At 43.7% G+C, this 16,781-nt stretch overlaps 1 protein-coding gene across 1 annotated transcript; it reads left to right on the top strand.

Moving 5' to 3' along the window:
* Nucleotides 1-12,583: 12,583 nt before the first annotated feature.
* On the top strand, nt 12,584-15,890 carry LOC115688359 (uncharacterized). The gene is made up of 3 exons (XM_030614159.2): nt 12,584-12,706; nt 13,355-15,158; nt 15,360-15,890. Exons 2-3 carry the CDS (start codon nt 13,437-13,439, stop codon nt 15,528-15,530), a joined length of 1,893 nt encoding a protein of 630 aa, XP_030470019.1. The 5' UTR covers nt 12,584-12,706; nt 13,355-13,436; the 3' UTR covers nt 15,531-15,890.
* Nucleotides 15,891-16,781: the final 891 nt, after the last annotated feature.

Consider the following 16,781-nt stretch of genomic DNA (forward strand, 5'->3'; position numbering starts at 1 on the left):
GTTTAAATTCAGAGACTATATTGAACAAATTAAAAGTTCAGGGATCGCATTGCGCATCGGATCAAAGTTGATGGATTGTTTGCATTATTATCCCAATTATTTTTCTTTCTTTCGTCTCTATGCATTTCATATTTCCACGTGTGCACTGCTATGTCGTGACACGTGGTACTTTCTTCTCGAAACTCAAACGTGCAGGTTGCCAATTCAAATACGACAGAACAAGAAAGGGGGATCTTGCTCTGTTCACACTTGTCTTGTGGACCGTCAATTTCAAAGGATTTCTATTTTTTTATTTTATTCAAATACGACATAAAAAAATTAAATAAGATTAAATAAAAAAAAATCCAAATACGACAGAACCAGAAAGGGGATCTTGGTCTGTTCACACTAGTCTTGTGGACCGTCAATTTCAAAGGATTTCTATTTTTCAATTTATTTTATTTTATTTTTATTTTGGGGAAAATAATCTCCAAACGTGAGAAGCAATTTGACAAGGAAACAAGTATTTGCCGTCAACGAGATGGCGTATGCCCGGTTGGTAATGACTAGGGAGAAACATCTTTTAAACTAGAACTTTCAAGAGCAAACCGGAAATGTAGTTGCAAAGGGTGCGATCGCTTCGCGAAAAATAAGTGTTTGGATAAGAAGAAGCTCTTGTATCGTCTTCAAAAATGAATAAAACAAAAAAGGTATCTTCATCGTTCACGGAAGTATTTAGACATAAATTGTTGTCGATGATGAAAATATTTTTCATTGACGGATTATTTCAAGTGATTAATTTTTAGGAAAATATAATACAAATCATCCATTTTTTGCGAAACAAACGGAGCTTAAATCTCAACGGGAGTTCTTACAAATTGCATTGCATGATAGGAGCGAGCAATATGAATCGCCCAAACCGAGAATCGCTCGGACGGGATGGAACCGGCCTGTTCTAAATGGTTCTCGGAGGCACCTGTCCGGTTCCCGATTCCAACAAATTCGAACCTGTGATTTTCAGTCCAGTTCTCAATTTTGGTTGTGGAACCGCCTAGTCGGACCACCAACACTGGACTGATTTGTTCTTTTAATTTCTTAGAAATCTGTAAAAACTAAAAAGCCCTAATCGCATTCTTCATCTTACCCTCTACTCAAATCTTACCAATTACCCTTTGCCGCTCGACTCTTACCCTCTACTAGCCTTGCGTTGCTCGCTCTTCGCAAACCCTAATCGCATTCCTCATCTTCACAACTTTACTCGCCTCTTCTTTGCAAGTATTAGCTTTCGTTCCCTTCTTCTCCTCAACCCCTTGAGCCATTGCTACTTCCATCTCATCCTGATAAAGACCAAAGCAACACGAAAACCAGTTAACAATAGTCCTGATCGTGGCGGACATTCTTAGGCGAGCATGTTCCACAATGCAAAACCAACAATTGCTTATCGAACGAATCACATTGTAGCATAAGAACTCGCGGCAAAACAAACCGAGCTGCTGAGAAAGCATCCGAAGGCAATAAAAGCGAAGAGAACTGAGTAAGAAAGGAAAGGCAATGAAGCATCGGAAGGTAAACTCGAATCACCAGTTTCATTAGCCCACCCGGGAACCGCGATCCGGTCCAGTCTGTTTCCAGGACCAGGTGGGTTCGAGTTTGGCAATACCATTGTCCAAACCCGCCCAAAAAGTCTTCGGGCTCTTGTGGCTCTGGTTGGGCCCGAAACTCCCCGAGTGCTGGACCAGTTGAGAAATTTTTACCCTTTTTCATTGGGCCTTCTTTCGTCTCATTAAGCCTAGAAAGACGAACGGCCCAAGGGAGGATTGGCACCAAGAGGGGGATCGCCCAACCGAAAATTGCATATATTTTTAGGCCCAAAATATTTTCAATTATATATATAATATATATGTGGCATGCTCAATTTCCCAGTTTGCCATGGGCCATACAATTGGACTTCAGGCCGAAAGGCAACACCCGGTGAGGCCTCCAATCGGCGACCACGATCGGGGCTGCCATGCGCCGTCCTTTTCGTCGGGCCGACTTTGCACGGCCCACGAATGCTTCTCCAAAACCCTACTTTGGGATTAGACCAGGAGAGGTATATAAAGGTAATGATAATAACCTTAAGGTGTAAGTCTCATATTTTTCTGCCTCTAAGGGTCTCTTCCGTAAGCAGATCCTTTCTCAAAGTTTCTCTCTTTTCATACCTCGTTTACCTACTCACGTATCATACGGTCCTCTCGAGGTCAAGCTCACGAGCTCATGAGAAACCGCGCATCGTCACATACTCAACAAAAAAGTCGAAATTTTTTTCAACGGGGGTCTCGTTAAAGAGTACCTCCGGGACATCCATTAAACATATTTAATGAAGAACATTTCAATTTTCAAGCTAGCGGCTGAAAATCACGCTTTCGGAGGCCGAAACATTTAACCCTTGTAACAACTGACCTCGATATCGGAAAGGGAATTCAAACAGCTTTCGAATCATGAGACCACCATTCTTAAGTGCCACCAAGCAATAAACTAAAGGTGGAAGAGGACGTGACGACGGTCCCAAGAACAGGGGCATGAACAGAGGAATGTAACGTAAGGCTTAGCCCGAGGCTTCGTCCCACGCCCTTCTGCCTTCGTCGTTTCCATCCCTTTCACGCGTTGGCGGAATCATTTACGGAATGCAAAATCACGGAATTCAAAGCCAAGATGGAGACAAAGGTCGACGTCGGATTCCGCAGCAACAAGCATTTGATAAGTCGGTACAGTAAAAGTCAACATTGACCGTGTAGTTCTTGAGCATCTGATATGATTTAAATTTCTCTATAGTCTCCATCTATATAGCCCTTTTAAATTGGGATGCTGACGCTGTTCGAGTATCTAAACTTCTTCTTTTTTTCTTAGGCACGTTGTTAACTTTTCTTATGAATTCCTGGCTAATGTCAGTCCAATCTCGAGCCGAGTCCGTCGCGAGAATTTGAAGATTTAATGTAGACATCATCATTGTTGAATACAAATGCATCGTCGCAAGGACGCGTGTCATATTGCCGTTCTATAAGGGCAGATGCCGCCGGAATTTTTGCATCCTCCGTACCATAGTCGGCTAGATGCTTTGTTGGTTGCCAGGCGTATTCGAGAGATCGCGAGATTGGCATGGAGAGATTAATTTGTGGGCTGCTCGAACATGGAGATTTGGACGCAAAGATTACTCAAATGACTACTCGCAAGGTTTAAAGGCCCCATTTGTTTCGAGGAAAATGAATGATTTGAAAAAATATTCTCCTACAAATGATCTCTTGTATCAATTACAAAAACGAATAAACGGAAAATATATTTTTATCGTTTGCGAAAATGTCTAGACATAAATTCATTGACAAAAATTAGTAAACTGTGAACTAAACCCTAAGTGAACTTCATTGACATAAGTTTATTGACAAAAATTAGTCCAATGTGAATTAAACCCTAAGTGTTTGATCCAAAAAAAAAAAATTAAACCCTAAGTGACCAGTTCTATTGAACTGGACGGGGAACTGATCACCCCTAGTGCATATCGTTTTCAAAGTCTTTGGATCTTTTATCGTAATCCTTTACCTTCATCGAGTTCAATGTCGGGATATATTATCAATTTCCTTCCTAATTGTGCAATAAAGTTATTAGGATATCCCATTTTTTCTTTCTATTTGCCTTTCTTTATCAAAAGAAATTCATATCAGGGGTACATACACGCACACATCAGGCAATACATCTTATAGATAACATAGTCGGCATATGTTAATCCAGTACATTTCATAAAAATATCTCGGGAATTCGATAAGTAAAGACCAATGCGCTACTAATTTCACAAAGTTGTGATCAACGGAGAGGATAGCATAGGGTCGACCCTTCGAAGTACGAATCCACGATGCCGCGAGCGAAATCTCAATAAATTCATTGCGCTCAAATCCAACGATCGACACTGACATGTTCTAAACCGGATGGCCGACGAGAAACATGATCCGACCGACATTGACAAGCTCAGATCTGACGGCCGATGAGACCGTCGGTAGTTTTTCCCCCGACATAAGATCACGGGAGGGTCGACTCGACCGGAGTTGCTTACTATGACCTTTCCATAGGATGTATCATTTCGCAAAAGGAAGTACAGGTTCAATCGGAAAACGAAATTACTAAGAATCAATGCCAATTTATGTGCCGATAGCTCCACCGCCAGGAGACTTCAATACGTAAGCGTCAACGTCGTCAAGACGTAACTGGTGATGCCAAAGATTGTGGCCTACTTTCCTCAAAAAAAGAACGTCGCAATCGAACGAGTCGTCCATGTTAATTTATTTCATTAGTCAATTTATATTCGAGAATTTTCGGAATATATGACGGAAGTGGATTAATTGAATGAGTCGTAAAAAGAACGTCACGATCGAAAGAGTTGTACATGTTAATTTGTCTCATTTGATGTTGTCATCGTCAAATTATATCGGAGAATTTGTGGAGTACATGAGCGAAGTGAATTACAAGAAAATAACGTGAATATATATGTATATATAATTTCGATATTTGCGTCGTTTTCTGTTTTTCGATTAAGTAATTAAAATCACCCGTTTGAATTCCATTAATTATTTGATAAATATTTTTTCCTTCCTTTTGTCTTTCATGCATTTTATGTTGCCACGTGTGCGCTGCCGTTTGTGACACGTGGCACTTTCTTCTCCGAAACTTGAAGGCCAATTCAAATACGATAGACCAAGAAAGGGGGATCTTAGTCCGTTCACACTTGTCATGTGGACCGTCAATTTCAAAGAATTTCTATTTTTTTTTATTTTGGGGAAAATAATCTCAAAATATGAGAAGCAATTTGACTAGGAAACAAATATTTGTTGTCAACGAGATGGCGTATGGCCGGTTGGTAATGACGAAGGAGAAACATTTCGTAAATTACAAGTTACTAGAACTTTCGAGAGCATCCGGGATTACAAAGGATGCGTTCGTTTCGCGAAAAATAAATACTTTGAAAAATATTTTGGTAAGAATGAGCTCTTGTATCGCCTACAAAATTGAATAAACCAAAAGGTATCTTCATCGTCCACGAAAGTATTTAGACAGAAATTGTTGTCGATAATGAAAATATTTTTTATTGACTAATTATTCCAAGCGATCAATTTTTGGGAAAATACAATCAAAATCATTCATTTTCCGCAAAACAAACAGAGATTAAATCTCAACATGAGTTCTTACAAATCGCACTGCATAATAGGAGTGAGCAAAATGAAGTGCCCGAACTGGAACCAACGGACAAGATGGAACCAGCCGGTTCTAAATGGTTCCCGGGGTCACTTGTCCGATTCCCGGTTCCAACAAATTCGAACCTATGATTTTCGGCTCGATTCTCAATTTTATATGTGGAACCGCCCACTCGAACTACCCAAGCCTAATCGATTTGTTTTTTTAATTTCTTAGAAATCTGTAAAAACTAAAAAGCCCTAATCGCATTCTGCATATTACCCTCTGCTTGACTCTTACCTAGTACCCTTTGCCGCTCGACTCTTACCCTCCGCTCGCCTCGCGTTGCTGTCTCTTCACAAACCCTAATCGCATTCCTCATCTTCATGACTTTGCTCGCCTTTTCTTTGCAGGTATTTGCTTTTGCTCTCTCCTTCTTCTCAACCCCTTGAGCCATCGCTGCTTCCATCTCACCCCGATAAAAGACCAAAGCAACACAAAAACCAGTTAACAACAGTCCTGATCGTGGCGGACATTCTTAGGCGAGCATGTTCCGCAATGCAAAACCGGCAGCTGCTAATCAAGCGAATCGCATCGTAGCATCAGGGCTCACAGCCAAAACAAACTGAACTGCTGAGGAAGCATCGGAAGGCAATGCAGCGAAGAGAACTGAGTAAGAAAGGAAAGGCAATGGAGCATCGGAAGGTAAACTCGAGTCACCGGTTTCATTGGCCCACTCGGGAACTGCGATCTGGTCCAGTCCGGTTCCAAGACTAGGCGGTGTCGGGCTCGGCTTACGTATACCGTTGCCCAAGCCCGCCCAAAAAGTCTTTGGGCTCTTGTGGCTCGGGTTGGGCCCGATACTCGAGGACTGCTGGGCCAGTTGAGAAATTTTTACCCTTTTTCATTGGGCCTCCTCTCGTCTCATTAAGCCTAGAAAGACGAACGGCCCAAGGAAGGATTGACACCGGGAGGGGGATCGCCCAACCGAAGATTGCTTATATTTTTAGGCCCAAAATATTTTCCATATATATATGGCATTTACAAGAAAAAAAAAAAGAAAAGATTTTTCCAGCTCCTAAAGCTCAATTTCTCAGTTTGCCATGTGCCATATAATTGGACTTCAGGCCGAAGGCGAGGCCCGGCGAGGCCTCCAATCGGCGACCACGAACGGGGCCTCCATGCGCCGTCCTTTTCATCGAGCCGACTTTGCGCGGCCCATTAGGCTCACTAGGGGTGTCAATGGGTCGGGTCGGGTCGGGTCGGGTTTTCGTGATACCCAACCCGATCCAAATATTGGACATATGTGTTCGACCCGACCCGAGACAAGACCCGAACAAGATAAAGCTACACGATCGGGCCGGGTCATATCGGCTCGGGTCGGGGCGGGTTTTGTGTTTCAAACAATGAATTCAAAACCCTATTCTCATCAGAATGCCAACACTCAACTCCAGTGAATCGACATATGAAGCCTTCAGTGGTGTTCTCGAAATTCCATGTATAGTTCAAGTAATTCAGGGGATCCTGAACCGACGCTAAAGCTCTTCAAGCAGTTAATATCGGTCACGACGCAGTCGATCACGCAACAACTAAGCAAGGCCCAGAGAAATACCGCCGCCCTAAGTCTCAAAACTCGATTCTGCAGCTCCATCCCCCGCGAAGAAGCCTTTCGACTTCCACAAACGGACACCTCCTCAATTCGCTACTGCCACATGCTGAAATGGCTCGATTTCGGACACTCCTCCCACTACGAACGCAGCCCAATTAATAAAAAAAAAAAAGAACCAAGAAACCAAATCAAGAGAAGCAGAATATCCAACCCAGATGCACCGTTTTCTCAAACAAAAGCACCTAACAGGAGACATATCTCAACCATCGGAAGAGCCACAAAACCAATCAGCACACAGATACAGGAACAGAAGACCTCCCGCGGACGACTCAAACCAAAGACCCACGACCCAAAAGTCGCCGACCGCACGCGAATTCCATCAGTTCAAAACACAAAAGACGAAAGAAGCCGTGGGGGACGGGGGAGTCGGGGGCGAGGAGGAGGCGGTCGAGGTGGACGAAGTGGCCGAGCTGGAGGCGGTTGGAGAGGATGAGGTCGGCGTCGCGGTCGGAGAGGGAGACGTAGGTGGAGTGGAGGGAGTCGGAGAGGTCGAGAAAGAAGCCGTGGTTGGGCCAGAGGAAGCGGTCGCCTGCCGGAAAGGGGAAGCGGTCGCCGCCGCAGGCGTCGGCCGTCGATCTCGGCAACGCCGCTGAGGGTGATGTTGCCGGCGGCGGTGGCGGCGGCGCGGCGGAACCCGGGGAAGAAGAAGTCGGCGGCAGAATCCTAGGAGGAGGAGGAGGAGGAGGAGGAGGGATCTTAAGGGTTTTGCTTATTGTTTGGGTTGGCTTATTATTTGGGTTGGGCTTGAGTACCCAAGCTCAATAGATCCAAACAATACCCAATTTTTTTTATTGTTACCTAAACAAGTTGAGATCCAACCCGATCCAATAAGAAAATTTCGTGTTCGGATCGGATCGGTTCATGTTTCGGTTCGGATATTGTGTTTGGTTTTGACACCCCTAGGGCGCACGGCCCACGAATGCGTCTCCAAAACCCTACTGTGGGAATAGACCAGGAGATGTACAGAAAGGTGATGATAAGAACCTTAAAATGCAAGTCTCGTATTTCCTTGCCTCTTTGGGTCCTCTTCTCTAAGCAGATCCTTTTCTCAAAGTTCTCTCTTTTCCTTCTCCGTACCTCGTTTTACCCAGCTCACGTATCACACGGTCCTCTCGAGATCAAGCTCACGAGCTCGTGAGAAAACCGCGCATCATCACATACCCAACAAAAAAGTTGAAATTTTTTTAAGGGGATCTCGTTAACGAGCGCCTCCAGGATAATCATTAAGCAAATTTAACGACAAAAAAGGTTTCGATTTTCAAACCAGCCGGAGGAAATAACGTTTCGGACGCGAAACACCCGACCCTTATAATTTGATTCCGCAGCAACAAGCGTTTGATAAGTCGATACAGTAAAAGTCAACATTGACCGTGCAGTTCTTGAGCATCGGATATGATTTAAATTTCTCTATAGTCTCTATCTATATAACCCTTTTGAATTGGGATACTGACGCTGTTCGAGTATCTAAACTTCTTCTTTTTTTCTTAGGCACGCTGTTAACTTTTCTTATGAATTCCCGGCTAATGTTAGTCCAGTCTCGAGCCGAGTCCGTCGCGAGAATTCGAAGATTTAATGTAGACATCATCGTCCGTGAATGCAAATGCACGTCATATTAATGTTCTATAAGAGCGTACGCCGCCGGAATCTCCGCATCCTCCGTACCGCAAACTCGGCTAGATGCTTCGGTGATCACTCGATGTGTTCGGGACATTCGCGAGATTGGCATGGAGAGATTAATATGTGGGCTGCTCGAACATGGAGATTTGGATGCAAAGATTACTCAAACGACTACTCGCGGGGTTTAAGGTTCCGTTTGTTCCCTGGAAAACGAACGATTTGAAAAAATATTTTCCTAAAAGCGATCGCTTGTATCGCTTACAAAAACGAATGAATATCGCATTTTTCCATATATTATCCGGTCAGAATCTTGGCAAATATCGCATCGCCCCTTGGAAAATTAATGTAACACACTGGCCGATCTAAACAGATTGGAAATGTATGATATTAATCATAGTGAATTCACACTACAGTTTTGCTCGAGGTGAATTTTACTTTTGAATTGTGATATTTTATTAATAGATGGTGCTGACAATTGCCTCCTATAAATACATGTTGAGCATACTTATTGTGGGAAAACTTCAACTTTCAAAAACATCGGTCAAGTGTAATACTTAGAAAAATTCGGCGCCATGAAAATTATAAATCGGTGACTTACTTAACAAGTGCCTTTAGGGGACTTTTCTAATATCTTTACTTTATAAATTTTGCGGCTCGCGCACTTCAACTATTTAGAGTGTGCGACCTATTTCGAGACTAATCTCTATAAAGGTCCTCTCGTGTTGGGCTTGCATATCACTAGACCCTACTAAAGCGCCTACCGGATAAGAGCCCTTTTATACTATGGCTCCGTTTGTTTTACGAAAAATATTTTCCAAAAAAGTCGTTTTCTAGGAAAATGATAATATTTTTTAGTATTGGGCCGAAATCTAAAAAATAATCATAAAATATATTCCATCATTTGGAAAGGAAATTTTGATTTGATTTTCATATATAGATATACATTATTTGGGTGCTAGTAACTTGCGCACAGGTAGCCGGGAAATCAAGCATGGGCATCGAGGCCCCAAGTTCTGTCGAGAACCCGATCCCAAGTGTTGGGGTCCGGAACTCTGGCTCGATGGACCCCGGCTCGAGCTCTAAGGACTTGGTCCCGAGCCCGGCCCCGATGGACTTGAGCGAGAGGGATCCGGGCATGGGCACTGGTGTCTTGAGCTTGGATGTTGGTGACTCGGGCATGGGCATTAGGGTCTCGGGCCCAATCTCGATGGACTTGAGCTCAAGTGTCAGGGACATGGGCATGGGCATTGGGGTCCCGAGCCTCGAGCTCCATGGACCTCAGCTTGGCATAGGAGATCTAGGCACGGGCATTAGCGTCCCAAGCTTGACCTTAATGAACTCATATTTGGGCTCGGGTGTCGGGGATCTAGGCATGGGTTTTGAGATCCTGAGCCTGGCTTCTATGGACCCGGGGCCAGCCTCCATGGATCAAGGCGTGGGCACCAGGGTCTCGAGCTTGGCCTTTGTGGACTCGGCTCGGGGCGCCAAGGAGCCAAGCAATGGTACAGGGGTATTAGGGCGGCCTCAATGGACCTAGGCTCAAGTGCTAGGGACTTGGCCATGGGGACCAAGGTCCTGGGCGTGAGCGTCGGTGCCCCGAGCCCCATCTTTATTGACTCGAGCCTGGCCTCTTTGGACTCAGGCTTGGCCTTGATGGACCCTGGTGGACCTGACCCCAGCCTCTAGACCCCGGTCCATTACGAAGGGCCCGGGAACAAGCGATGAGGTTCTCGTGACCAAGCGCAGAGTTTCAGGTTCAAATGCCGATTTTTAGTTATATTTTGGAAAAATGATTTTCAATTTTTTAAAAGAAGTAACATTTTCTTGAATTTAAGTACAGGTTTTCCGTTGATTAAGAAAATATTTTCTATTGACTCATTACCAAAGCAATCCAAATGCCGCCTGGAAAATGAGGAAATTTTTTTTTCGAAAAATATTTTCAGCGAAACAAGCGGAGCCTATGTGTTCGTTCAGAGGTCAACTGATTGGATTCGTCGGATTCGAACCTTAGACCAATTGAACTTGAAGGGAAACCCTTTTGAAGTAAGCTTTTATCCAACTATAGATATAAGCACTCGCTTGTAAATTTACGAGCATATCGAATTGGGCAAATCTTCGAATACTTAGATTTTCGTTGGTTTCACGCAAAACGAATGAAATGGTCACCTGTATTCATTTGCAATAATTAGTTAATAAATTTTTCTTTTCATTACCAACAATAATTTATATCTAAAATATTTCGTTAACGATGAAAATATTTTCCGTTCATTCATTTTAATAAGCGATATAAACAATCATTTATGGGGGAAATATTTTTTTAAATCATTTATTTTTCGCGAAACAAACTGAGCCGACCGCTCTCAAAATCAGACAAGAACCACACATGTCGAGGCAATCAATGATATAATTCGAAAGCAAAATTATGAAAAATGTGAGGACTAGTCAACAACTTTGTACGATGGGGGGGGGGGAGGAGATATGGGCACGGGTGGAAGAATCTCGATGTCTTGAAGTGGGTTTTGGTCTCGTCAATGGCACGGAGGACTTCGATGGAATGATCCATGATTAGATCAAAACCATGTGATCTGTCTCCCGGTACTTTAATGTTCTCGTGCCATAATTAGGCCTTTTTTTTTTATTTTTTTTATTTTCCGCTGTTTGGAGGTAGCCCGGTGGAATCATGCAACCGATGCTTTTAAGGTGAACAGTGATTCAGATGGAAAATTTAAAGGAATTAATCACTAAGTTGGATGATCGATGCTCGGACTCGGGTGTTTACAGGAAGAGTAGACTTTAATAATGCTCGGGAACTTCGTCCAACCCTATCGCGCATGGGGCTCATCCTTGGTCGAACCATCAAGATGGGTTCCGTTTGCCGCGTATGAAAAAACATCGAGTGTGGTGCGATGCAGGTTGGGAGATATATTCTAGCGAAAATTTTCGGGGTTGCAATTGAAGAGAGGTCTTATGTAATTATAAGCTTTCGACTATACATCTGGAAGAGGCGGAGCGGGCCCTAGTCGAAAGCTTACGACTGCGTTACTTATTTTAACGTATTGGTACCCGCACGTCTAGCTCCCTAATCGGAAAAATAGTTTTTCCTTCCCTCTCTTTCAGGAATATCCCCGAATTTTACGTCCCAAAATTCAGGCGAAGTAGTTTTAGGGCTTGCTCAGGTCCATATCTAGTGAAGTATTAACAATAACAAAAATCGATGCAAATCTTTTAAGCTCTAGATAAGCATTTAAATTTGCGGGATATAATTAAACATACCACGTGGGAGAAAAACTATCGCAATGTCAGACGAAGTAGTTCCAGGACTTGCTCGGGTCCACATTTAGTACGGTATTAACAATAACAAAATCGAACTATAAAATTACTCGCGGCGCAATATTTTAAGCTCTAAATGAGTATTAAAATTTATGGGGCACATCGAAACATACCACATGAAAAAAAAAAAAAACCCTATCACAACGTCGTCCTTCAATTTTAGAGGATTTGTACTCCTAGCCCTCGTCGCCTTCCTTCTGGTCGGACCTGAAATTTAGACTTTTCCCTATTTTGGCTTCGCGCAAATTTAATTAAAAAAAAATAAAAAAAGGGGAGGAGGAAAATCACGCGGGAAAAAAAGAAATCGTTTCTAGCGACGTGGGCCCCACAGAACACGGTAAATCCCCCGCCCCGCATGTTCTGGTCTTTGCTCCAGCGCAATTTTCCCAACGACGAGACAACGTGGCTTACGACCGCCCGTCGTGGGCCCCGCGCCACCTGTCTGTCTCCCTCTCCCTCCATCTCTCTCTCTCTCTCTCTCTCCTCCGTTTCAGTTAAATCCCGCACTTTCTCTCTCTCTCTCTCTTGCTGCCTCTCCCTAAACCGGCAGCAGCATCAGTTGGGTTTTAGAGCGCACGGACCAATGGCTTAATCAGCCCAGCGCGCATTTGCTTACTTTTCCCCCCCCCCCACTTCCCCCCTCCTCGCGAGCTCGTGCTCTCTGCTGCTGCTGCTGCTGCTTTTTCGGGAGCTCTTTCCGGGCTCGCAAATTCGCCTCCTTTCCCCCCCGCGTTTTCGCCCCCCGCGTTTTCTTGGTTTTTCTTTGGCGAGGGGAGAGAGAGAGAGAGAAGGAAAAAGCTCGAAGCTTGGAGGGGTCTGATGCCGGGGAGTTTCAAGAAGATGATGGCTTGTTGGGTGTGAGCTGGAGGAGGGGTCGTTCGTTCGTTCGTTTCTTGGATCCGTTTCTCTCGAGTAAGGAAGCAATGGGTTCGATTTTTTATTTTATTTTATTTTTTTGCCATTCTCTTTTCGGTGATGTGATGATTGTGGTAGTTTGCGACTTTTTGCTGGGTCTCTGTTTATTGGGTTTCTTTGGGTGTGTGGGGGGTGGATATTGCGACTTTGTGGGTCAAATGGGGTTGGGACTGTTCTTCTTTTGACGTTCTTAATCGAGTGGGCTTTGCGGGGTTGTGGGGGGGTTTTTTTTTTTCACCACGAGAGAAAAAAGGGTAAAGTGGAGACGGAAAGGAAAGATTGAATCTGGGCTTGGGTGTCGAGAGACCGATCTGGAGGGGATCCTTGTGGTGTTGGGTCGCTTCGCCTTTAAGGAAGTCCAATTGGTTTGAGGTCGCGCGAGCTGCATTTTCCGTTGAAGTTATCTACGGCTCGAGTCTTAGCATTCCCCTTCTGTTTCGCATGATATAAAGCAAATTAGACGTGTGTCCTCGTGATGATGTGTAGGGTTTTAAGAGAATGTGCCGTGTCGGAATGTTGAATTTGGTTCCCTGTTTGCTTTGCTGCTCCCGTCGTATTGAAACTTACTCGATCGTGAACTAGTCAGTTTGTTTTTCGTATTGGCTATCGCAAGACGGAGATTCATATTGTGCGGCTACTTGGCAGGTTTGCCTCAAATTTCTGGAAGCTGCGGAGGGAACGGTGAGTTTTACGCTGTTGATGCGGGTATTATATTTGGAGGCGCGATATGGAAGATGCTCGTGCAAAAGCTTGGAGAGGTGACAAGGTGAATCAAGCCTCGTCATGTAAGTCACTGGAGCAAGCTTCTTTGGATTCCATGGGAAGCGTGAATCGAAACCAGTCTCTTGTATTAAATGTCAGGAGATCAAGAAGCGGCAAAAGATGCATAAAAAGCCCAACTTACCAAGGCTTCTGTAGCCTAGATAATTCGATTCCAAAGCATTTGCTGAGTCTAGATGAGAAGTATCTTCGAAATTGCCTTGAGGCAATACATCTCAGGGCATCGAAGGCCACGTCGTGTAACATCTCTTTGAATTTGAGTGCTTCGATGACGAGCATCTTGTCCAGTGGCTTGTACCTGGCTAACGTATTGAATGAGAATGACCGTGATTCTACCAAGCTTGCTTTTGCTCGCTCATTGGTAATTGGGGCTCCAGACGGAGGTGAGAGCCTTGCTGGCAGTTGGATTCTAGGTTCGATTATGGGGAGCGAAAGCATGCTTAATATAATGCATAGCCCTTTAATGCACCGGGTTGGTGCCCTCGAATGTGGAGCTAACTTTAGAAGATCAAACGTAGATGCGGTTAAGGATCGTTTGCATCACGACACGAGTTTTTCAAACCAGTTAAGCATCGGTTCCTCACAGAAGCTAGAGAAGGAAACACCAATTTCGGGTTCATTTAATTGTGAACCCGAGCCAAAGCACACGAGATTCTTTTCGATGTCAAGCGTGAACTCCATGAGTTCCGAACTATCTTCTTCCTCATCCTCCTCATCTTGCTGTTCTTCTCCTGCTGCTTCTGTGTCTCAAGGAATGCTGCATTGCACATGGAATGGTGGCATTCCACATTTTGTTTTCTCTTTGGGTGATCAGACAGAACTGTACATAGCTGATCTCGCAAAGGTTTCGTCTGCTTTAGAGACACCGGGTTATATGTACTCTTTCTATTCCAAAATTCAAGGTCGAAAGGAAAATGCGGTCCGTCAAGGGGAGAACCCGGTTGTTGGTATATTGAAGGTATCGAGGAGAGTCGTTTGTTGTCAGAACGATTCAAAGATCAATGAGACTGAGTTTGTACTATATGGTTGTGAAATTTATGCGGGAGGTGGAGAGACGGAACCTTCAAGCAAGAACCTGAAAAAATACAAGAGTTTGTCAAAGAAGGTGATGGAAGTTTTCAAGAACGGCCAAATGCACAAGCAAGTAAGTGTTCCCATAGTTGGGGGAGGTAGTACCATTTTGGAAAATCACTGCTCTAATAATTGTCAGGATCTCTCCAATAAGGTCGATGCTGGTAATGATATTCAGGAACACTATCTTCCTACGAACCTTGAATTGGCTGCCATTGTCACAAAGGAGCACGTCAAAGAAGATAAAAGGGAGCGTGCAGGAGGTTGGGGATTGAAATTTCTTAATAAGTTTGGACACAGTCAGAACCTTGATTCCCCAAGACCGTCGCCACCTTCCCAACATCGCACTCAAAACAGAGGCCATAGCTCAACTAGTATGGATGTTATAATCTCAGCAGGTATCCATGGTGGTCCAAGAATCCCGAATGGTGGCCCTTCTAGTCTTGTAGAGAGATGGAGGTCCAATGGATGTTGCGATTGTGGTGGGTGGGACCTGGGGTGTCCGCTCACTATACTAAGCAACGCATCAAACAAGGAAGAGATTTTGCCACAAGAGGAAGGGCAAGGAAAGTGCAAAGAATTCGATCTTTACAAACAGGTGGACATATGCTTTGTACATCTTTAACACTTTAACATTTCGAATGGCATCTTTTTGACAGAATTAGCAGATTAAGTGAGCAGGTTTAGTGAGCTTGCCGCTACATATCGTCTGAGAAAGCTTTCCATGTTTGGAGTCTTGCCTGTCTAGATAATTCTCGCACTTGCACGGTTGTAACTGTTGTTGATCTTGTTGTTGCAGGGTTCGGAGCATTGCCTCCCCACCTTAAGGGTGACAAATGTGAGCGACAGTTTGTACGTTGTACATTTTCAATCAACTCTGTCGGCTCTGCAGTCTTTCGCAATCGCAGTTGCATACATTCATACACAGATCCGCTCTCTACTACCCAAAAATGTACAGGAGTTGAAGTAACAACAAACAGCGGTTCGGTCTATACCGCAGTTCTAAGCTTTTTTTTTAACCAACTAAAGTGTGAGGTATATTACAATTGTTGTGATTGCTTTGGCAGGGTCTGACGTTGTTAGTCTTTGATTAGGTTGTCCTCTAGGTATTTTAGCTATTTATATCAGGTACAGAAATTGGAGTTCTGAATCTGGTAGTCAAAGATCATGTAATTGCTCTTCTTTTTGACTGAAGGTTCAAATGGCAAAAGGAGTAGATTTTTGGGATGCTTCTGCTATAATTTGAGTTTAAAATGTCTCACCTGGGTTGTAATGAAACTCGACTTTGAAGTTAGCAGCTTGAAGATTGGATTTTGTTTCTTACCGTTTACCAGTTTTGTCGATATTGAATTCCATCCTCAGGATTTGATGATAATTGGCATTAGATACTCCAGAATATGCTTTGATAAGAATCGCTAATCGAACTACTTTTTGGTCCGTGGATGCAAATTTTTCGTAAATTTGAACGTTTGTGGCAATGAACATTCTAAGGTGGTATCGGTCAACAGATCATTGACTAAACTTTGTCAGAGGTTGGTGTACTTATTTTGTGGCATAAGTTTTCCTCTTTAAGCCTTGTGCTCGGCATTGAAGGGTACTTATTTAAAATTTGCTACACTAGCATGTGACACGAATGTTGTAGTGAGAAAGATATCGCATTCATGCTTCTGCTGCCTTTTCTCTACATTCTAGAGGATTGCTGCAGTTTGTTGTAGTTAAAATCCTACTTTTGTGAAGACGCATCGCTAGCCCAACCGTGCAGAGTCTTACTATTGAGCTGGGCAAAGGAAAAAAAAAACCCACTTTCAAATGTGATTACCATTTGAATTCATATCTGTTTCCCTGCATCTTGTCATAAGAGTCTTAGGTTTTTCAGTGACCAATGATTTGTTACAACCCCAAGATGTAATGTTTGCCATGTAACTGGAGATGCACTGTCATCAGGCAATTTGCTTCCTACTGAGAGCACTTGTTTCTGTATTATTTGTGCCATTCTTCTCCTGGACAACGTGGACAAATCATATCCTTGGTATTGAAACTATGTTCTGATAATCTTCTGATGCATCTATTCTTTTTTCCTGATCTGATTCACTTCCCTTGAATGCCTATAATGCCTTGTGGCTGAGAAGATACATCTGATGGTCCTCTGGGTTCAGCACAGCCCATCAGGTAATTACAGTGAGCTCGTGTTCCGAAGTGTAGGGCACTTTAAAATTCGTTG

This window comes from Syzygium oleosum, unplaced genomic scaffold, assembly GCF_021117445.2.
Source record: "Syzygium oleosum isolate NSW1041296 unplaced genomic scaffold, Sole_v2.1 Sole_v2.01, whole genome shotgun sequence".
Lineage (NCBI taxonomy): Eukaryota > Viridiplantae > Streptophyta > Magnoliopsida > Myrtales > Myrtaceae > Syzygium > Syzygium oleosum.